The sequence below is a fragment of the Pungitius pungitius genome, chromosome 1 (assembly GCF_949316345.1).
Source record: "Pungitius pungitius chromosome 1, fPunPun2.1, whole genome shotgun sequence".
Lineage (NCBI taxonomy): Eukaryota > Metazoa > Chordata > Actinopteri > Perciformes > Gasterosteidae > Pungitius > Pungitius pungitius.
In genome coordinates, this window is record NC_084900.1 from 34400033 (window position 1) to 34420815 (window position 20783).

Here is a 20783-nt window from a genome sequence, read left to right on the forward strand (position 1 = left end):
CACAAATCTTAGCATATTTATCAGTTATTTATAATCAGTCTATTTCTCAACACCACCAGGCTGGTCTATAGTTTGATTTACAGGCTAAACAACCATTTCACATTTTTATTCCAATGTCACAAATTGGGATGCAGAACATTTACATTATTTTCAACTATTGCAAGTTTGGAAGCACTTTATAGCTCAGGATTAAGGTAACAAAACAGTGATTTGAGTCTGTCTTTACCTCATTTGGATTATCAGCTTCAGTTCAATCACAGTAAGAACTGATCACGACAAAGGACAGAAGGAGCGCTCGTTCTGCTTCATTGATGAAAAAAGCAAACGGCTCACGGGGGGGAGCAGGGCTCACAGTCAAAGGTCCGGCTCGGAGCTGAATCGGGTTTATTTCCTGACGAGCAGTGGCTCGCGGGGTTGAACCTGCGGGAAGAAACGATCACGTGTGTTCACAGCTCGCCTCGACCTGTCAATCAGTCTCAGTCGCGTTAATCGACTTGAATCCGGTGAAGGGTGACAGATTCATTTCATCCCGAAAAGCTAAGTCGACCCAAAACCAGGTTGACCCGCCGACCCACTGGGACGCGCCCAGTTCAGCGGCTTTTACGGGGACGCCCCCTCCCCTCCCCTCCCCCCTCAGGGCTCAGGCACGATCATAGCTGTAGTACACAGATGTACGTGGGACCTGAGTCCTCACACATGTCTTCCTTGTCTCCTCCAACCTGCTCGTTCATCACTGCAAACCGCAGCAGATCATCTCCCCCCGCGCAGTGACGTCACGCTGTCCCGGTCCCACAACCAAACGTTAGCTGGCACAGTTGTAAACTTGAGGCGTTACTGTGATTACTGGCGACCACCGGTTGTCACGTTGTTGTTGTTTTTGTTTTTTTCTAATTATGCCCAATGGATTTTCTCTTTGTATTGACTGGACAATGTAATCTAGTGGTGTTAAAATGCCCTGGTAGCTTGTGGATTGCTTAAGTGGTCAGATAAATGTACTGTATAGCTGTACAAAGAGTGATAAAAGATGTTTTAAACCTTTTTTTGTCTGTGGGTACAGCACTGAAAAAAATGTATTCAAAGTGGTTTTAGTCTTTGCTTGTTTTAACTTATCCTTTGGTTGTGGTCTGTATTACTTCTATTGTTATTTATATTATTTCAACTGTTGCCTCTCCTGCACTGATGAGAGACTGTAGCTCTGTGCAGGAGGTTGTACTGTAAACCTGTGTGAAGCTTTGTATTTCCCCTCTGGTTTTGGACTCAGTGAAAGTGTGATGTTTACATGTACAGTTTTTCAAAATACATTTGTGTTTTATTCAGTCTATATTTTGTTTTCCTCACTCCGAATCTGTGTACATTTGCCCAGATATTTTCCTTTTTGTTGTTGTTTCATTGCATCAAAGTGCAGGCGTGACGTGGTCCTGAAGTAGGCCGTGACAGCTGGATCGGGTCGCCTCGGTGTTGCGGTGGCTTTCGGCATTTAAAAAAAACCCCGGTAAATCTTAAGTAAAAAGGGAGCTTCACAACTTCTCAAAGTGGACCAGCAAAGATTTGTTAAGGCTCCACTTTAATCAACTCTTTTAGAATACTATTGTGGCCTAAATGGAGATGGGTGGGGTGTGGCTACATTTATTACACTGCATTAAGTGCTCAGAACCTCTCAATATCCCGGCTGCGTTGTCAGGGAGAACTCGATTGGTACCCTGGAAGGTACACTTTGACCTGTTGTAATATCTCCACGGTAACATAAAAGCCATTCCCCTCTCCTGGCCTTTTTAAGGGGAACCCATAAACCTCAGGAAATACTGAATCTCCGAGTTTAGTTTTTATCCAGTGATTTCTTCTGAAGTGAGATTTAAATCTCTTAACGAAAACCATCAACATTTATATGAGATGTCTATTGTTTTGTACATTCATCATTGTGATTTAAAAGTGGAACTTTTTTCCAGTACCTGTGACCTAATAGTTTTTTTTCCGAGTGTTTATAGGTATGGATATTTATTATTATATGTGAAACAAAAAGACAAAAGAAAGGGTTGAACCTGTTTCATTTGTATGTTTCATGCAAAACTGTCCAGGTGAGATTATCTCCGCCTATTACATATCACTGATGAGGGACCTGTGTTTGTTTGGAAATAGCGCTTTTTCAGTGTTGCATCAACGCTATGAAAAAAAGACAAAGAAAAAAAACAAAAAAAACACCAGTGGTTTACCAACAGCGGAGCTCCAAGGCGCTCCTCTTCTCCTGAGATGTCAGTAATTGAATAAAACAGTGCGATGAGCCATCAAACTGAGACCTCACTCGTTTCCTTGCTCCTCCCTTTGTGTGTTTTCGGGAGGGATGTTCCTCCCTCCACAAGAGGGAAGCAGAACGCTGCTGCTCACACCTTCACTTTGCACACGTTGTTCAAAAGGTATTCTTTATTTATTTATTTATTTTAAAAAACGTCTTTTTCTCTTTAGGCCTGTTGGATTTAGTCAAATCTTTTAAGACGTTTAAGGCAAAAGTCTTGGTGGACAGTTAAATGCCTGAAAAAAATTAAAAATTTTTTAGCATGAAGCTGCAGTGCATTTAGAAAGAAGTAAACACTCAATATACACAAAGTATATTGAAAAGGCAAACTGCGCATTGATGTTGAAAAAGTCAAATACAAACCATCTACACCGTGCTCATCTTTAGATTTCATAATTCATGCTGCGGTGAAGATGAAAACATGAAGTCAAATGTTTTGGCTGGGCTCATGCAGGTCTGGGAAGATTTACAGCTGCTTTCTCCCACAGAGGAAAAGGACGCTGTGTTCCAGCACCAAAGGTATTATTCTCACTCAGTGAAACACACACCAGCAGTGATGTCATCTTAATCTAATTTATATTAATATACATCTCAGAAAGAGAATGATTGCTTGAATCATTTAAGGTAATTCTCAATATTAAATGCAGTAAAGTCTAGAGGAAAATCACATTAAAAGAAATTAACATGAGAAATTTTAGTTTGTTTTTGTGTCCTACCAAGTCTGCTTCCAGCTGGAGCTCATCCACATTGTCCAAATCAGCTTAATATTCAGCCATGACATTGAGAATCTTTACGCTTTGTGGACTGCAACTGACTCCCAACACAATAATGTCATGGCTCTCTCCTTTTTAACTTGTGTTTCCCGAAGATTTCAGATTTGAAATGAGATCTTGAAAGACACAATAACAAACAGATTTCTACATGAAAAGTTTGTTTCACATCAATATTTGTGGACCTGCGTGTTTCCAGACCCTGATATAATTCACTTAAACATTTCTACATTTCTCTCTATATATATATACTTGGTTTTTTTCAGTTAAAGATGAAGGGAACACCGGGTGTCCGTGTTCACCATTGTAACAACCTTTCAAGACCTACGCACCCTTTCAGACGCGTTTCATCTGAAATGCGTTCTCCAGTTAAATGGAGTCAGCTGTGTCACGGCGAGACTCACGGCCTCTCAGTGACACGTGAGCTCAGACGGGCCGGGCGGTACACGCTGCCTGCTCGTGCTGCCGGTCAAACATGAGCTAAAAACAGGAGGACACAGGAGCCGCTGCACCCGGTCTGACCCCCCCCCCCCCCCCCCCTTTATCTGAAAAGACAAACACATGAAATTACACAACAATGCACTTTGTCTGCTAATACTGAGAAGTAGATGTTTAGAGGTCTGTCTCACTGAGTAGAATGGAGTCGTACTCGTGGTCCCGACACCTTTGCCCCAGATTCCACAATCGCTCTTTGACCCAATTCACGTGTGGCTATTTCCACGTGCGTTCACAGACCATATTTCCAGCGCATCAGGCTTTAAAAAAAGACGCCATTTGGAGGATAGTGTTTCAATGATCATCACACGGACGATTATAGTCAAAGATGAATTTATTAGTATTGCTGTGACCCTAAAAATATGAAACTGGCCGGGAGCTGAGGATGTTCTTCCCCTGTTGGTCACCAATGCAGAGAAGACGGATAACGTTTTGCCACCAAAGGTTCATTCTGAATTGGGAGGTCAACGTCAGCCATAACAAGACCAAAAAGTTGAGGAAGTGACTCGTGAGGCGAGGTTACGGAGCTTCTGTGGAGTGTCCTCGCCTCTTCGGGTTTCAGGGTGCTATGGCAACACAACCACCCTGCAGCATCAACACTCCAAGGACGTGGCCCTCTTCCTCAAATCCCTCCCCCCTCCTGGATTCCTGGATCCTTCAACACTTGAACTCTGACACCCGAGCATCTTTAGTAACAGAATTAGGTAGACACATAATCATTAATGGTATACTTCAAAGCCTGAATAACGGATTCTGTCCGGATCACATCTGCTTCTCAGACGTTTTCTATATGAACGTTTTCTGTCCTATGCTGCCTGGGTGAGAAATGCATGATATTGGTGCTGATGACCTTTATGTAGACATGCCATTGATTGTTCTGGTCACGGTCCTCACTAACCACTTATAATTACTCAAAAGAAACAATCTGGAATTAGTTGAATACACTTTTTACCGTGAATCCAAACCCTTTTTTCCTAATCTGAAACTGTGCCGTCGTGATGATTATTCATTGGTCGTTAACCGCGTTCCTTGAACTCTGTACTGAGAAACCCAAAGCGGCCTGTGAAGAAGGAGAACGCAACTCCTGTGTCGCTGAGGCGTCACGGGAAGGGATTGTACTCGCCCGATATGCCAGGACATTTTTAAACCCAAGCGCTTCCCTGATACGTCGTCTGAAATAAAGCAGCTTCGGGTGGCCCGCAGGACAGATCGTGCACTTTTTAAACGGATAGAAGCCTAAATACACGGATGATGGGTTTGGTCCTTTAAATACCAAACGTTTGTCCTGGTACGTTTCTCTACATTATCCACCAACAGCTCTGAAAATATACAACTTTCCTGTTGGAACACGGAGGTTATCTTATGAATGATCTGGACTGCATCCTCGGTCTATTCTTAGTGGTCCGTGTACACATTGCAAAATGTTCCCCACATATCACTCCACTAACAAACTAAATTCAGAGAACTTGTGCCTGTATCGATCCAAACAGTCAGCAGAACATGATGTGAAAACCGTCAGACATTGTAGCCGTCAGAGTTTGTGGCCTTGTAGGATTTAATATATTTTTGCCACCTTTGTTGCTTTTAACAGGTTTCATTGAATGAAAAGCCACACAGACTGCAGTGAAACATGAGCACACTCCTGGCAGCACTGGAAGAATGTGGTCATCCAACCCCGGCCGGCAGTAACTGACGGTTGACCTGCTTTCACAAACTTGTTGCGTAAATGTTCAGGGTCATCTAATTTTGGACTCTGTTGAACCCATTTTTACATTTGGAGAACCAAAATATATTGTATACATGCATTTTAATGAAAACCAAACCTTTTCTAGAAGCTGCTGACCCACATTCGTGCTCAGGTGAAACATTACATGTCGTTTAGCTGACGCTTTTATCCAAAGCGACTTACATTGCATTATAACCCGTGCATTACATTTTCGCCTGGGGAGCAGTTAGGGGTATGGTGTCTTGCTCAGGGACACGTCGACATGGCACATGGGGAAGCCGGGATTCTAACCACCAACCCTGCGGCCCCCAGCGCACTGCACTACTCCATGCGCCACCATCGCCCCGAAACAAGTTGTGAGCTGTATTTGTAGCATACGACTGGTAGATAAACCGATTAGTTTGGAATTAGTAGGCTGCATTAGTTCCCTGAGAGTGGAAACGCCAGCTGTGAGGGTCACCTGAAGGGACCTGACATTAGCACAGAGGATCATTGTGGAAACTACGTACAATTACTAGTCTATAAAAAAAGGTTAAAAACAGCTGTGTGGAATCAGAAGACACAATGCGTTACACAGTGCTGACTGTAAGCATTTTTTTTATTATTAACAGTTTAAAGTCACAAGAACAAAATGAAAAAAAAGTACTTTTTTAAACTTTTGGTCATAACAAAAATATACTATACATGGGCAAAAACCATCGACTAAAAAAACCCATCATCATCTCCAGTGACGTGGACTAAGTGATGGTTGACGAGCTGCGGGATGGGGGGGGGGGGGGGGGTGGATGTGAGGTGGGGGTGCAGGCAGGTGAGGGTGGAGTCTAGGCAGAAGTAGGTGGAGGGTTGGAGGTGTCGGACTTTCCGTTGTCGCTGCTCACACTGAGCTTCCGGTTCAAAACCATTTCCCTGGCGACACAGGTCACCTGACCGTCGGCCAACGTGTACGTGCTGTTCCTGTAAACCAAAAAGGAGGTTTAGGACCAACCGTCACTGCACCTCATTAAATGTCATTTGGTCACTACACTCACTTTTGAGCGTCCGATCCGGTCGGCATGCCGGGCTGGTTCTGTTTGGCAAAGAAAAATGAAGTCCACCAGTGGCCAGAATCTTGCCTTTGAAGACCTGAAGACAGCAGAATCAAATCAGAAATGGGATCTCAGTTTGCTACAGGTAGATTTTGCAAAAACATGTCCTTTTTTTGGTACACACCTGGGGGATGTGGAATCACCTCTCCTGTGTACTCCGCACTCCCACAGGAGCTGTTGCTGGAGTTGGACCCGAGGCGCCCTGGAAAAAAAAAAAAAAATTGTTTTAGGAGTCAAGTCAAGACAATCTAAGAGAATACGTACTCTCCTGCCAGAAAAAAACCCCCACAAAGATGCCATCTTGCCATTCACTGAGAAGCATACAAGGCACATGTCACTCACTTCTATAGTAATCATGCGTGGCGATGAGGGAGCCAGTGGATGGAATTGCTGCCATTTCTGATGCCGTTAGCTGGAAAAATGCTCACGGGTGGAAAATGGAAACCTGGACACAGAAGGAAAATAGAGGATACAGATATTATTAGCATGGAAATATAAGAAAATGTATGCAGTCATGGTTTAATTGCCATATATTAAAAAAAGAGTGGCCTTTTGTTTAATACATACATATATTGCTGTTGCATATATTCCTATTAAATAATGCTTGGGGTAAAGGAGACATGCGTTGAAGCCTTCAACTCCCGGGCTTTTTCGTGGTAAGCTTTTTTTTTTTGCATGCATGCCCTTTATTCCCATCCACCTAGTAATAAGTCAGAAGCAGCTGCTTCCTAGAATCCGGTTTCCCATGGCTCAAATAACTAGATTGGGTTTCCACAATGTCAGTCTACACTCTGAAGGCTTGGCGCACAAGATTGCTGCGTGACCATGGAGGTTTCGGGCATAAGATTGTGCCATTAACACCAGGTGCAAGTTTGTATGACAGACGTCAAAGAAATGATAGGTGGTTATATACAATCTTTCTAGTAAGAGAGAAAGATGAGATAAGCTAAAGGTTTCGTCAGAAGGTCCACCAAATTTGTTGATTCAAAATTGCAAGAATATTTGTGTGTGCATTTTATACCACACGTTTATCTTAAATAGGAGAGTCTTAGCAGCCTGGAAAACCAGCTGAAGTATGAAGCTTAACACCAGGTGAGCAGCAGATTGGATTTGGGGATTTCATGGAGCAGACAAGAACAGCACCTCACTGCCTGAATAAACATGGCAGAGAAATAAAGCATGAACTCAACAGTCAGAAGGCCGATTGCACACAGAGCAAGGAGCAGATCTACTGCATGTGCACATAAAAGGTGTGCATGTTTTGCTGAGATGATTAGAATAGGTGTGAGAAACTAAGTACGCACACTTGAAAATATAAAACTATATTCCAGCTCATATACGAAAATGACAATTTTGTGTTGAAAATAAGATCTTGGAAGAGACAAAAGATAAAAACAATTTAGTCTATATTTAAAGAATATTCGACGTACCTTTAAGATCAGGACGTGGTCGAAGGGCGCGTAATAGCGCTAACTGTGACGATGGCCCATTTAGTAGACGATTCTACAGCACTGACTGCCCCCCTGTAGAAGGACCGAGTTTTATAGGGGCTTTGCCCGCACGTGCTTCTGTGGCACTGGGCGGGGTCTAAATGATGACGAGCCGACACGCGTCGTTCTGCTCGGTTCAGGAAGGGAAACTTGATGACGTCAGAAAAAAGGACACTTACATGAACCCGCTGATATGAAAGACTGAAGAACATAACGTCGCGGCACCCACAGCTGACCGCTAATGTAAACACGTTGTTATACGTAGTATAAAGTAACGCCAGCGTATACTTCAACCAACTTTCATACATGTTGCATATGGTATAAATAACTAAGTGACTGGTTTCCTCGCGCCGCTCCCTGGTGGTCTAGTGGTTAGGATTCGGCGCTCTCACCGCCGCGGCCCGGGTTCGATTCCCGGTCAGGGAATGCAACTTTTTTTTGCACTTTAGTACAAGCATATTTAGTGAAGCACAACTCTCAAACTGAGATTGTCTCCAGTGGGTTGCAGTGCTACGTGGGGATCGCATCTTTGCCAAATATTTGTTATGTTTTGCACAGAACTTGTTTGCAAGATGTTTGCACTTTTTTACCAGATGGACCAATCTGGTTTACTTGAAAGTGATAGAAAATTGTTTTCATTATCTGAAAAAGCATAGAGGGAGCAGTCACAAAAAGTTATTCCAAATTAAAAGTCCACATGTGGGGCAGTGTATCAATAACATTTTTCTTCCTCCAAAGTGGGTCATAACAGAAAAAGTTTAAGACCTACTGATGTAGCGTAAGAACATCTTCCATGGCACTGAATGTTCCAAGTACTCCGAATTAATAGATCAGTAGCAGTACCCTTATTTCAACTAAAGCGGATGCAATTGAATGTACACTTACTCTAGTTTCGTTATCCTAAAAAAATAAAACTCTTTACACAAGCCTCTAACGCCACCCAAAGGCTCGATATAGAATAAACCCATCACCAGGAACAAGAGCAGCTCGGGCTTAAAAAACGTTTCTTATTAACCAATCTAAGTAAATGAAATGAACTTAACATGACCATAAACAACAATAGACCATTTACCATTCAATTGACTTTAATGGAAAAATCCTAAATTACAAAAATACTTCTTGTTTGTAATATTTTATTTAGTAACTAAGTAATTAACGTCAATAAATGCCTATTACAGGTATGGGATGGGTTTACTGGACACTGCATGTCAAAGTAAATAACTTGCACATGATGATTTCCCATTGCAATCATCATACATTCTATTTGTCATATTGTATTAATACAATAAATAATCATGGAGAAAATAAGACAAATAACATAGTAAAAGGAGCAAAAGAAGAAAATTTCTATTTTTATGAAAAAAACATCATTATTAGTGATATGTAATAAGGGTCCATCTCATGTGCGTGAGGATCTTCTTTCAAATCCAGAGGTGTCTCCGTTATTTGTGAGACCACCACCCACTTTGTCCTGAGTGATCCAAGTAAGAAAGTGATCAAGACTCAATAAAATACACAGAAATAACTCTTTGTGTTTTGATAAACTCACCTTCACATTTCCGACCATTTCCTCAAAAGACTTGAATGTAGAAGAATGTCTACAGAGCAACGTATAGACAAATTACACAGGACATATTTGACTTTTTTCTACAATTCATGACAGATCTTCAACCATTTGTGTTTGAGCACACAAATGTATCATTATGCGGTACACTTAAGAGGGGCCATGATGTTTTACCTCATAGATGGAACACTCATGGTGTGGCTCAGGGTGCTTTGTGTCACATTGGGGAGGCAGAAGAGAGAATAAAGTTTTAAAGCTCAGAAACACCATAGAACAAAATAAGCAAACACATGTATTTATTTACCAGGGACAACAAACATTCAAGAATTGAGTTTCCACATCAATATATATATATATATATATATATATATATAGTAAGATTCTAAAGGGCGTTTACTTGAAACAGACTAATTTCACACTGTTGTAATAATACACACATACATACACACACTCCGTCTTACCGTGGTGGGCTCGGAAGAGGCAGAGCTCTGTTGAGATACACACAGATGATGTCACATCAGCTTATTTTTTAACATGTATAACAGACTTATCAGCTGTTGATGATGTCCAGATGTAATCATGTGATTGGATTATCATACCTAATGAACCTCAAATGCTGCTGTATTGTCCTTTACAAAGCATCATAAATGGATACCATCTCTTAAATGTAGTATGTATATTGATAACTGCTTGTCGCTCCTTGCTGCATTAGCTAATCGTTATCCTCACCTACCACCTCATTGGTAGCTATTTCACTATTAACATTTCAATCATGTTATTTTTCTCTATGTTCTTACATTTAATTGTTTGCCTATTATGGCTTATAATGTTTTTACCAAATCAGATTGGAAAAGGTGTAAACTAGTTAGAAGAGGGAAGCTTCACCAGCTCCGTGGGTACCTCATCTCTGCCAGTCTCCTGGTGATGTTCACGCCGATATTGGACAGTGCAGATGATGTCACCTGGCCTGCATGACTGAGACTGTCCCGGGTCCTCGTATATCTACAGGTTCGAAGGAGTAGTGGCAGTCAGGCTTAAACAGAGAGCAGTCACAACGCCAACACACATGTGACACAGAAAGCACAAAGATATGAGCAGTTAACAGGCTTGTATACAGCAGTGGCTTTGGTGCATGTGGCTCACGCTTTTTCAAACACTTTAGGCCAGTCCTGCCATTACCTGTTAATACAACTGCTCCTTGCACTAAGCCCCGCTGTAAGGCTATTAACGGGGCACCAATCCCATTCAACCTGGAAAATCCCATCACTCGTTTCTTAGAAGAGAATCCTCTTTAACGTGTGAGCGCAGGGCCAAACGTCCTTTGTGCCATGAAATGTTTCAGAATCATTTTTTCATGGAAATAATGCCAACATTAGGACCAACACTCACATGTTGGAGTGGCTGATGTCCTCCAAAGTCGCAGAGGCTGAGAGGTATCTGAAAGAGGTTGACAGATGATTAACCAGACTTAAGACCAAGCACACAACGGTCAGTATGTGTTTTCCATGGTTACGTAACCATGTCAAAGTAAGACAATGCGTGGCAAATGGTCTGCCAGATTGTCTTAAGCCTGCTTAGACTACATGTATGTAGTTTGAGTTTTTGGCCATCTGAAAGCCGTCGCCTTACGATGAAAGCAGCAGTGTAGACATGCAATGTTTAGGTCGACGGTGCTGCACTCACGGGGCTGAGGTCTGGACGTCCTGCCAGCCCCTGGACAGGTTCTCTTTGATGTTACTGAGAGAGCTCATACCCAGCTGCCTCCGGATGTCTGCTGCATATTTTTCTCTGACCAAAAGCACCTGCCTCAATGTCTGAATTTCATCATCAACCTGGAAAAACACAAAAACACATAAATAAGTAGACAACATGTGAGCAGAAACTGTTAAATATGTTTAACTCCAGTGAATGAATCATAACCTTTGCAAGTTCAATCCGTAGATTGCATAAATCCTCCTCTGTTAGGTCTGAGTCTGAGCATCCATTTTCTGTTATCCTCGAGGAGAAGCTTGTGGATGTTGAAGCCCCACCAAAACCTTACATAGCAGATGGTTTAAATTAATTATTTTTAGATAGATAATGTTAGTCAGATCTAGATGTCACCAATATATAGAATACCCTTATGAGGAAAAAAAATCTGATAATCTAAAACTATTGGATGGATAGATAAAGCATATCATTGGTTCACACTTCTTAACGTTCTCTAATAACTTTAAAACGACGTAATTTACACCAGTCACACCAGTTACGGTTTTACAGATTCTAACAGTGAACACACCCGGAGCTGTCCTATGTGCTGAACTCCACGGCTAACTGAGGCTAACGGAAGCTAACTGCTAACATTACTTGTTGCGCACGGTGCTAACGTTGACGTTAGCCAACGTGGAAAGCAGCACAAACACCCTGAGCGCAGGTTATCCCCCTGGGTGTTTGTTACGGTTAGAGTGATGAAGTTGTCTTACCCGGTCGGTTCATCGCTGCCTCACTTTCAGCTCTGGAGTGTTGTCACTCGTTTAGCTAGCAGCAGCCTCCTGTGACGTCACCATCCAATCAGCTCAACTCAAAGAGTCTCAGGCGAGATCACGGAGGACGTCATTGTCTTCTAGATGCGGGATGATAGCGCAATATGCACGATACGGTTACCAGTATGAATCATGCATTCAAATGACTTCTAAGTGCATAAAAGACCAACGGTAAGAGCACCGATTGTGCAGAATGGCCCATTTGAGAATGGTATAAAAGGCGTTGTGTCGGCAGCTGGTAAAGATGGAGCATGAAAAGTTAACTTACACTAACATAATTATAGTCATTTAAGTTCAACATAAAAGTTGCAAATGAATGTAGAAGTCAATTTAATTATTCATCTTGCATATTACCATATTTTGTAGTGTTGGGTGGTTTTATCCTTGACAATATATGGTAGTTTAAGATAAATATCTAAATCATTCATCCTTTCATTCAGACCTGCCTCCATCTACTGGCAAAAAATGCCACTACAAGTCTCCTCTTGATGGAATTTAAACTAAAACTGCTCTTGTTGTGGTGTGTGGTTTTGGTCATGATACCCGGAGATGATCCACCAACAGCAGCAAAAGACATATTGATTTAGTTTACTCAATTTCCCTATAAGTTGCATTCTTCCAAGTATAGTTTAAATATGTATCTGGATAAATAAATTAAATTGTACAACACAATTTGTCTCTCTCACTCACTGTTCTTGCGTGCCACAAGAAAAGGTAGCCAGTCCAATTTGTTGCGTTTTTGTGCGGTGAATTAAAATTGAAAGATTCAAACTTTCTCCAAACTCTAAAAACAACTGAGGGTAACTAGCGAAAGTTTTCAGGAACATTTATTCAACGACAGCAAATCAGATCAATGACCACTTGTTTTCTTCCAGACACACAGTTACCATGCTACAACATAAACGTTAAGGTTTATACTTTATATGGGCGAAGTGTTCGTACAAACGTTCTTAACCATTAAACCATTCCTTGCTAAATTGAATGGTCACATTACAACACCATACCAGTTAAAATTATAGCCATCATAAAGTATGAAATAAATAAAAATCCAAAAATGCATCATATAACCATTTCACTATAGTTACACTATACATACTATTTATTTTTGAGGAGTGATTTCCTGATCATTGATCAATTATATATATATATTTTTTCTTCTTCAAACACACAGTGCATTCAACTTAGAACATTGACAGTAGCATCTTTCAGTAGCTCTATGAAAAAGCCATGACAGGAACATCTATGTTTCATCAAGGGTTACAGGAAACATCATACAAGGGCCACAGAGGTCAACATCCATACCGTTAATAGCAGAGGGCGGGCAACAGGAGCTCACCTAATGTAAACCATTGAAACGCAGTATTAGCATTTATGAAACTGACATGTGTGGCAAAGACGTTCATGGCAATTTATGGCCATTTGCAAAACTGTGACAATTTATGCAAATTCAGTAGTATGAAAAATCTAGTGTAATTTTGCGTGGAGCTGCCTGTGGCAGAGAGCTCACAGATGATATGCCGAGCTTCTTATTCTACATGGAATTAAAAAAAACAATGATAAACTATTACAGCATAGGACAATATGTCATCAAACTTCAGTTCAAAACACAAGGACTAACAACATGAAGTTAATCATATTCTTCACTACCTTAAATGTTCCCCTTGTCGATGTTCTGTGGTCAGCTTTATTACCCAGCTAAAAAGAGGTCAACATGTTTGCTTTTTCCACAGCACGTAAACTACTTCACATATTCAAGACAGCTCAGTTGAAAACATGTCTCCCTCTGAACAAGCTGCTGATAGACATCGGTTACTTCTTCATATTGACGGCTCTCATCAGGGTCGAGTTGAGCGCAATATCAATAAGCAACCAGAAATAACTGGAATATACAGATTAAATTAATATCTTTCAGTCTCAATTAGTTGTGACGTCCCTGAATTTATTACGCTTTGTTATAAAGAAAGAAAGAAAGAAAGAAAACAGGAGCATCATATTATCAGAGTAATCTTAATGTTTATCCTTAACTATGGACAAATGTAAGATAACATTGACTCCACTGAAGAAAAATAAATAATTGAAATATCAATTAACCAATTTTTTTGTTTGAGACTTTCTGAATCCAATGTCAATTGTTTTCCATCTATCAGACGTAACTGCTGACTTCACAAAAAAAAAGCAAAAAATAAAAAATGGCTCGCTAGGTTCGAGTGAGAATAGATCAACGCACTACAACGAATCCACCCGGCCTTGAAAACTGACATAACCAAGATTAAAATTACCTTGACATTAACGGTCATGACGACCTGTTCCGTGCTGCAGGAAAGTAGTCGCTATCCTGCAAAGGGAAGCTGAAATAAAGCTGAGGCAGAGGAACGGAAAGCCAATACTAATTAATAACGAGAATGTTACGCCAGCAGGCATTTATGAAACAAATGTCTGCAAATAAAGCTCTGTGCCTTAACAACCTCGTGAGTGATTAAACTCTCATGGGAGCCCACCACAGACAAACCAACATGGGGCCAAAGACGTGCTGCAGGTCCGACCACGGCAGGCGCTCATCTATAGCTCTCATCGCCCATCGGATGAGGAAAATTGCACTAAAAAGGACAACTCTGTTCTTGAGGGTTGAACAATGACATCGATCACCTCGGCACACAAGCGCATCTCTCTGAGCCGCGGATCTCTCCTTCAGCATTAAATAACACGCAAACTTCACCCCCCCCCCTTTCGCGAGAACTGTGCCCATTTGAATATATTCCACATACGTATGCACCAATTGAGTCTTTGGAGCAAAGTAAAAATGTTGCAGAAGACTAAAGAAAATCTGGAGACCATGTTTTATAAACAGTGCATGCTACACCATGATGCAAAGTGGGGGGGGGGGGGCAACCTGTGCGGTTAAAGGCCGAGAAATACAAAAGAAGAGATAAAAACGAGACATAGGTTGTTTCTCTTTTCGTCTTGTACCGGGGGAAGGTGGGGGTGGGGGGGGAATAAGTTGTGGACCAATCGGGGGGGAAGGAAGGAATGCGACGTCATAAGTTCCTTTTGTGGGCCATGCTTACTAGTCCCTCTCCTCCGCACGCCACCCTCTCTGAAGCGGAGCGATGGATTGGCCCGTTCTTGCGTCTCACGGAGGTGGAGCGGGGAAGCAGGCAGGACCGCAGGCCAGGATTGACGGGGGGGCGGGGGGGGGGTTTAGTTGAAGCCGGTGTCGGTGTGATAGGAGTGGTGCCCATCCGATGTTAACTGGGTTGTCTCTGTCGCCGATGGTTGCAGCATGATGGGGTCACCCCCAGCCTCTGCTTGGGGAAAAAAAAGTCATTTCTTTGAGCCTCGTCCACTCTTCTTGCTGAAACCCCCCCCCTCAACGAGTTCAAACGGGGAGCGGCGACATGGGCGATCTAGTCTCACCTCTCTCGTCGGACTGCAGCTGAGCCTCGAGGTCCTCGGGGGACACGTAAAATTCCTGTTCCTGGCCCTCCCGGGGTCGTGGTTTACATTTGCCACAGCAGCAGTTACAGCAGCAGCATAGGCAGCAGCAGAAGTAGCAGCCAGTGGCCAGACCGCAGAACACGAACAGAGCCTGAAGGAGAGCAAGGCAGAGTTAGCCAGAAGTTTAAAAAAAAAAAAGAGTCAAATAGTAATAGTGCTAACTCTGTCTTACCTTTGCCCACCAGCTTGAAAGGACAAAGTACGTGTTGACATTCTCCTCTCCAAACTGCTCGGCCACATACAACCCCAGAGAACCATACTTGTCATAAATATTACGCTTTGTGGGGTCGTTGAGAATGGCGTGAGCGCTGTTTATCTCCTTGAACTTATCGGCGGCCTCTGGGTTGTCCGGGTTCTTGTCCGGGTGGAACTTCAACGCCAGTTTCCTGCGCAGAAAGTTGGTTAGAAAATAAATAAATGAATAAAACCACGGAGCCTGTTCGGTGGCAATTAAGCGAGGTAAGCCGCAGAGGGATGCCTCACCTGTAAGATCTCTTGATATCATCTGGCGTGGCCACCTTCTCCACTCCCAGCACAAGGTAGAGGGACTCGCCGGCGGTGGACAGAGAGCGTTGCCTCTGATGCTCTGCCATGATGCCTCACGTCCACAGGCTGTGCACACAAGCAGAGGACATTGATTGGGCTGCTGGTCACAGGGCTGCTTCAATTACAAATAACCTGTTTAACCGCGACAGGCATCTGGTAAAAATATCAGACCTAAAACCACAGTGGGGCCTATGCGACTGCAGCTCGCCCAATGCTGTCAGTGCGACTGATCTCCACAAAGGCAACATGCAAGACGTATTACATTTTCACCAATTACTAGTTTTTCAGAGTAATTGGAGGCTTTATAAAATAAAATAAAAATAGGATGACAGCATCCCTGACGATTTGGCTGCTTCCAAATGGGTGTCAGCGTGATACAGACCCTGGTCTATTTGAAGCCCTGCACAGCGTACTTTCTTACCCCTAAATCCGTCTGCTCTGACAAGTGTAAGTGTCAAATCCCCTTTTCGCCTCTATATTTCAATTGTCTGTAAAAAAAAAAAAAAGATAAAGGATTAAGACTGCGAATAGGATGCTGGGAGCATAATCTCTGCGAGCATCATCGCCAGCCCCGCCACAGCATAGCGCGCAGCATCCATGTTGGTTCGCTTCCCGGCCTTTACTTGATGCGAGCCAGGGATGGATCGGTCAGCAGTAATTTTCAAGGGCATGGGGCAGTGTCTCGCGGGCAGAAAAATGATCGAAATGTACCTCCGTGGCTCACCTTTCGGTCGGCTGTGATGCGCTGCGGCAATAACGATCCCAGCAGGTTGTATCTAGTCAGACGGCGTAGCGTGACTATGGCTGCATCTCTCACGTACCCAAACTCTCACTGGCTCCCACACTACACAATCATGGACAGCTGCAGCAGTACGCTGGCTCCGCCCACCCCGTGGCGACCCGATTTTGCGCATGCGCAATAGGCCGGGATGAGGATGCTGGATGCAGAGGCGTGCGAGTACTGCAATGGCTATTTTAATTGTGCTTAACAGTCATTGTTAAATACAATTTAACAATCATGACATTGAGACCACGTAACCTTTATTAGTATCTTAAACTAAAGTAGTCACATTGACCATTAAAGCAACAATAAAACACACAGTATTGGAACAGGATACTTGTAAGAGGTGTCAGACAAGCAGCATTCAAAGTAGGCAATGTAAAGTGTAAATAATGACAATAAGCAGTTAAAATATGAAATAACTTCTCAGTGAGCGCAAGCAACAAATGAGAACAAACTATGGGACTTGGGCCCGTAGCCCAATTTGTCCATTGGTTGATCCAGTTTTGCCCAGATGTGTTCAACTAAATTGAGTTCTGGTGACTTTAAAAGTCCGTGGCATTAAATCCACATCATATTCATTCTCATCAATCCATTGAGTCAACTTCATGACATGACAAGCATTTGTTTAGCAGTTATTGTTAGGTTAATCAGTTTTTAGGGTCTTTGTCTTGGGGCTCAAGATAAAGATCAAATCAAGACAACGCATTAGTAAACATACATTTTAAATGCTTCTCTATTCGCAACTTCCATCTTCATGTCTCCCATTTCACATTATGTTTAAGCGTTGTAGCCTTCTTGTATTTTAACGGTTTATCTATTGTGTTTTGACGTATACACACAGTGTGGTGAAAGGAGTAGTCAGATATTTTACATTAGTAAAGTTCGATTATCGAAAGTAAAGTAAAAGTACAAAGGTAGCATACAAATATATGTCGCGTTTTTTAATAATAAGTAAAATACCCCGTTCCATACTTACCGCTAGATAAGATTTAATTATCCGCTGCGCCGACTGTTCCTCGGCAACGGTGACGTCACCGCCTTCACCAATCGCAGAGCTCGCCGGGATGACGGTGCTATCGCGAGCTTATCACGTTAGCTCGGTTAGTTAGCTAGCCGCGAAAAACCTTGACCGCGTACGCTGCGTTTTTACACTTTTCTCCCTAAAAGCACCGAGAGGATATCGCGTATTTCTGTCGTGATTATTGTCCACTCCCGCGTGTACGAAACGCATAATCCTCGGACCTTTTGTTCGCACGGTGAGTCGGATGAACGCTCACGAGCTAACTAGCCGGGGCTGTTGCCCAGCAGGAAACGGGTTTGTTTTGAAACGCCTCGGAGAATCTCCACATTATTGTTTTTTCGTGACGCTAGCAAGCGCTCAGCCGCTTTTTGCAAAAAAAGGGGCACGCATGTCGTGTGTGTTGTTTTGTTATTAATCAAGCATTAATCTCCGTATTCTGTTAAATCCTTCATATCTGAACGTTACTGCTCGTGCAGGTACAAACTGTGACCAAGCCGTGTCAGTCTTGCTCACGTGTAGCTGTGTTTGAATTAACATGTTGGTCTCTCCAGGACCCCAATGATGAGTTATGCTGAAAAGCCAGAAGACATCACGAAAGAAGAGTGGATGGACAAATTGAACAATGTGCACATACAGAGGGCGGACATGAATCGCCTCATCATGAATTACCTGGTGACAGGTGAGGACTACAGTGGCTCGAATTTGAAATTCCCCGAATCCTTCATGCATAGCCATCATTAATGTCTCTGTCGTCGCCTCTTGTCTCTCATCTGTTTCTCATGATCCAAGAGGGTTTCAAAGAAGCTGCAGAGAAGTTTCGGATGGAGTCCGGAATCGAGCCGAGTGTGGACCTGGACTCTTTGGATGAAAGGATAAAGATCAGGGAGATGATCCTGAAGGGACAGATACAGGAAGCCATTGCACTCATCAACAGTCTACACCCAGAGCTGCTTGACACCAATCGATACTTGTATTTTCATCTCCAGGTACTTTCACACACAATCTTGTAATAATCGCCAGTAGATCAGTTTGGGGTGAGTAGTTGGATGTAATATTTTCTAGTTAAATAGAATGATAATAATTCATTTTTTAGATAAATCATGAACTTCAACATTCACTGCTCTGTACTCTCTGTTTTTGGTTCCTCTTTTGCAGCAGCAACATTTGATCGAGCTCATCAGGCTAAGGGAGACCGAGTCAGCGCTGGAGTTTGCCCAGACACAGTTGGCTGAGCAGGGGGAGGAGAGCAGGGAGTGTCTCACGGAGATGGAGAGAACACTTGCCCTTCTGGCCTTCGACAACCCAGAAGAGTCGCCCTTTGGGGACTTGCTCAACATGATGCAGCGGCAAAAGGTGGGCCTTTTTTTTTTGTTTTGCTGGACAATCCGACTGAATTGTTACTATTTCACCTCATTATTTGAATGGCTGCAAAAAATGGAGACGTGCAGAACATCATACCGCTATTATGCATATGGATTTACCTATTAAGTTACATAAATACAGATAATTGTTTAACATTTGAAGTGAAGTTTTGATTTACCAAATGGCTAAGTGTAAAGGACTTAAGTTCAATTGACTGTTAAGTGACTGAAGCGCATATCTGAATGAACAGGTGTGGAGTGAGGTGAACCAAGCCGTGCTGGACTATGAAAACAGAGAGTCGACGCCCAAACTGGCTAAACTCCTGAAGTTACTACTGTGGGCACAGAATGAGCTGGACCAGAAGAAGGTGAAATATCCCAAAATGACTGACCTTAGCTCGGGCACCATCGAGGACCCCAAGTGAACATAACAGAGGAGAACAACCCCTTAATTTATGATCAGTCAGTGACTGTGTGACGACCAGGTAACGTATATGTATAAATAAATGCTACATTGTTTTTGTTTCACGTGTCATGAGAGATTAAACTTAACTCTTTGTGCAAACTGTAAATTGCTGTATTGCAAGTTGAAAGAAATTATATAAGCATCACTCCGGAATTTTTAGATCTTGGAATTAAAATGAAAATCGCCGCTATTATATTTTGCCTTTCTAAAGCTTAAGCCGGTAGTATTATTTATTGTAGGAGAGGGAAAGAGAGAAAATTGAGTACACAATTTAAGAGTATTTTTCAATGTAAATTGAAATATCTGCAAATATATGTATTCTAGTTTAAATCACTTACTATCAATTTAAATATTTTATTTTTGTCGTACCATAACAATGTTTCTATGATCGGCTTTGCAAAGTAATACTGTCGTGTGTGTGTGTGTGTGCGTGCGGAGAGGGTGATTCACAACTATTAAGTTTTAGCACCCTCTGCCTATGTTCAGCCTCAGTGTGCGTCGCTATTCCACATGAAAGTGTTTTAAGCGTTTTATATTACACCGGGGTTGAGATTAAATGAATATTCTACCATTTGTAAAAATGGAGGCGGGATTTGTGTTTCTTGCGAGAAAGGGCTGCTCTGATCATGAGATGCTAACAAGTGACTGTGCCAATAACCTGTTGTGTGAAAACTCTTATTTAAACTTTATTCACACTGGAACTGATTCTTCTTTTTTGTAATGGCTGTCTGTTTTTTTTCGTTTTAATATTTAAATGTCAATGATTAAATGCATTGACATTGTGAATAAGTCCCAGAACGTGTAATTTATTTTGCCACTTTTAAAGCCGTTCACATTTTTCACTTCTACTGCATGTAAATGTATTTGTTTTTCAATGATGAAATGCTCCTGTGCTGGTTTTTGTTTTGTTTATTAACTTTTATAAATATATATATATATATATATATATAAATATAGATTGCTGCTAGTTGTTAGTCTAAATACAAAGACACAGTGAGCCCACATCCCTTTTTATTCAACATTTTTAAGATCAGATTTGCAATTATAAAAATAAACAAAACTTTTGTGAACCATACAACAGCCATGTTTGCCTTTTTTGAGTTGGGTAAATCTGTCGATATACAGTGAATGCATAAGAGCAGCGGTTGAATCTACTCCAGTGTAATTG

The 20783-nt window shown here is 42.1% G+C and overlaps 4 protein-coding genes and 1 non-coding gene across 9 annotated transcripts; 2 read left to right on the top strand and 3 right to left on the bottom strand.

The window, feature by feature from the left end:
- Positions 1–5860: 5860 nt before the first annotated feature.
- Positions 5861–7931, bottom strand: LOC119223693 (pancreatic progenitor cell differentiation and proliferation factor A). The gene is made up of 5 exons (XM_037481089.2): positions 7797–7931; positions 6709–6811; positions 6491–6568; positions 6310–6403; positions 5861–6235 (listed from the first exon to the last, which is right to left on the bottom strand). The coding sequence occupies exons 2-5, from the start codon at positions 6761–6763 to the stop codon at positions 6103–6105; spliced, it is 360 nt and encodes a 119-aa protein (XP_037336986.1). The 5' UTR covers positions 6764–6811; positions 7797–7931; the 3' UTR covers positions 5861–6102.
- Positions 7932–8210: 279 nt separating this feature from the next.
- trnae-cuc (transfer RNA glutamic acid (anticodon CUC)) lies at positions 8211–8282 on the top strand. The gene has a single exon. It is a non-coding gene; the product is annotated as a tRNA-Glu (tRNA).
- Positions 8283–8963: 681 nt separating this feature from the next.
- On the bottom strand, positions 8964–12024 carry LOC119222544 (tumor protein D54-like). Its single transcript, XM_037479276.2, has 9 exons — positions 11883–12024; positions 11341–11456; positions 11104–11252; positions 10810–10857; positions 10321–10422; positions 9882–9908; positions 9595–9630; positions 9406–9454; positions 8964–9327 (listed from the first exon to the last, which is right to left on the bottom strand). The coding sequence occupies exons 1-9, from the start codon at positions 11893–11895 to the stop codon at positions 9256–9258; spliced, it is 612 nt and encodes a 203-aa protein (XP_037335173.2). The 5' UTR covers positions 11896–12024; the 3' UTR covers positions 8964–9255.
- A 727-nt stretch (positions 12025–12751) lies between these two features.
- On the bottom strand, positions 12752–17862 carry LOC119222424 (dnaJ homolog subfamily C member 5). Of its 5 annotated transcripts, none has more exons than XM_037479068.2 (5): positions 17744–17862; positions 15921–16049; positions 15610–15823; positions 15357–15528; positions 12752–15247 (listed from the first exon to the last, which is right to left on the bottom strand). In XM_037479068.2, exons 2-5 carry the CDS (start codon positions 16028–16030, stop codon positions 15141–15143), a joined length of 603 nt encoding a protein of 200 aa, XP_037334965.1. In that variant the 5' UTR covers positions 16031–16049; positions 17744–17862; the 3' UTR covers positions 12752–15140. The 5 variants fall into 5 exon arrangements, with proteins under 5 accessions (XP_037334965.1, XP_037334964.1, XP_037334962.1 ...); XM_037479067.2 differs by lacking the exon at positions 17744–17862 and adding an exon at positions 16695–16879; XM_037479065.2 differs by lacking the exon at positions 17744–17862 and adding an exon at positions 16708–16877.
- Positions 17863–17881: 19 nt separating this feature from the next.
- Positions 17882–20687, top strand: LOC119222423 (glucose-induced degradation protein 8-B homolog). The gene is made up of 5 exons (XM_037479064.2): positions 17882–18023; positions 18340–18467; positions 18578–18774; positions 18944–19141; positions 19401–20687. The coding sequence occupies exons 2-5, from the start codon at positions 18347–18349 to the stop codon at positions 19572–19574; spliced, it is 690 nt and encodes a 229-aa protein (XP_037334961.1). The 5' UTR covers positions 17882–18023; positions 18340–18346; the 3' UTR covers positions 19575–20687.
- The last annotated feature ends 96 nt before the right edge of the window (positions 20688–20783 follow it).

Excerpts from the sequence above, each read along its gene's own strand:
- LOC119223693 (XM_037481089.2), bottom strand. The coding sequence starts at position 6,763 with ATGGCAGCAATTCCATCCACTGGCTCCCTCATCGCCACGCATGATTAC. Across the intron at positions 6,569-6,708 it reads CACGCATGATTACTATAGAA|GGCGCCTCGGGTCCAACTCC; the intron begins GTGAGTGACATG and ends TTTTTTTTCCAG. Across the intron at positions 6,236-6,309 it reads ACCGGATCGGACGCTCAAAA|GAACAGCACGTACACGTTGG; the intron begins GTGAGTGTAGTG and ends TTTGGTTTACAG.
- LOC119222544 (XM_037479276.2), bottom strand. Across the intron at positions 10,858-11,103 it reads GACGTCCAGACCTCAGCCCC|ATACCTCTCAGCCTCTGCGA; the intron begins GTGAGTGCAGCA and ends AACCTCTTTCAG. Across the intron at positions 9,455-9,594 it reads ATGAGTGTTCCATCTATGAG|ACATTCTTCTACATTCAAGT; the intron begins GTAAAACATCAT and ends GTTGCTCTGTAG.
- LOC119222424 (XM_037479068.2), bottom strand. The coding sequence starts at position 16,030 with ATGGCAGAGCATCAGAGGCAACGCTCTCTGTCCACCGCCGGCGAGTCC. Across the intron at positions 15,824-15,920 it reads GATATCAAGAGATCTTACAG|GAAACTGGCGTTGAAGTTCC; the intron begins GTGAGGCATCCC and ends CTTTCTGCGCAG. Across the intron at positions 15,248-15,356 it reads GCTGCAGTCCGACGAGAGAG|CAGAGGCTGGGGGTGACCCC; the intron begins GTGAGACTAGAT and ends TTTTTCCCCAAG.
- LOC119222423 (XM_037479064.2), top strand. The coding sequence starts at position 18,347 with ATGATGAGTTATGCTGAAAAGCCAGAAGACATCACGAAAGAAGAGTGG. Across the intron at positions 18,775-18,943 it reads ACTTGTATTTTCATCTCCAG|CAGCAACATTTGATCGAGCT; the intron begins GTACTTTCACAC and ends CCTCTTTTGCAG. Across the intron at positions 19,142-19,400 it reads ACATGATGCAGCGGCAAAAG|GTGTGGAGTGAGGTGAACCA; the intron begins GTGGGCCTTTTT and ends CTGAATGAACAG.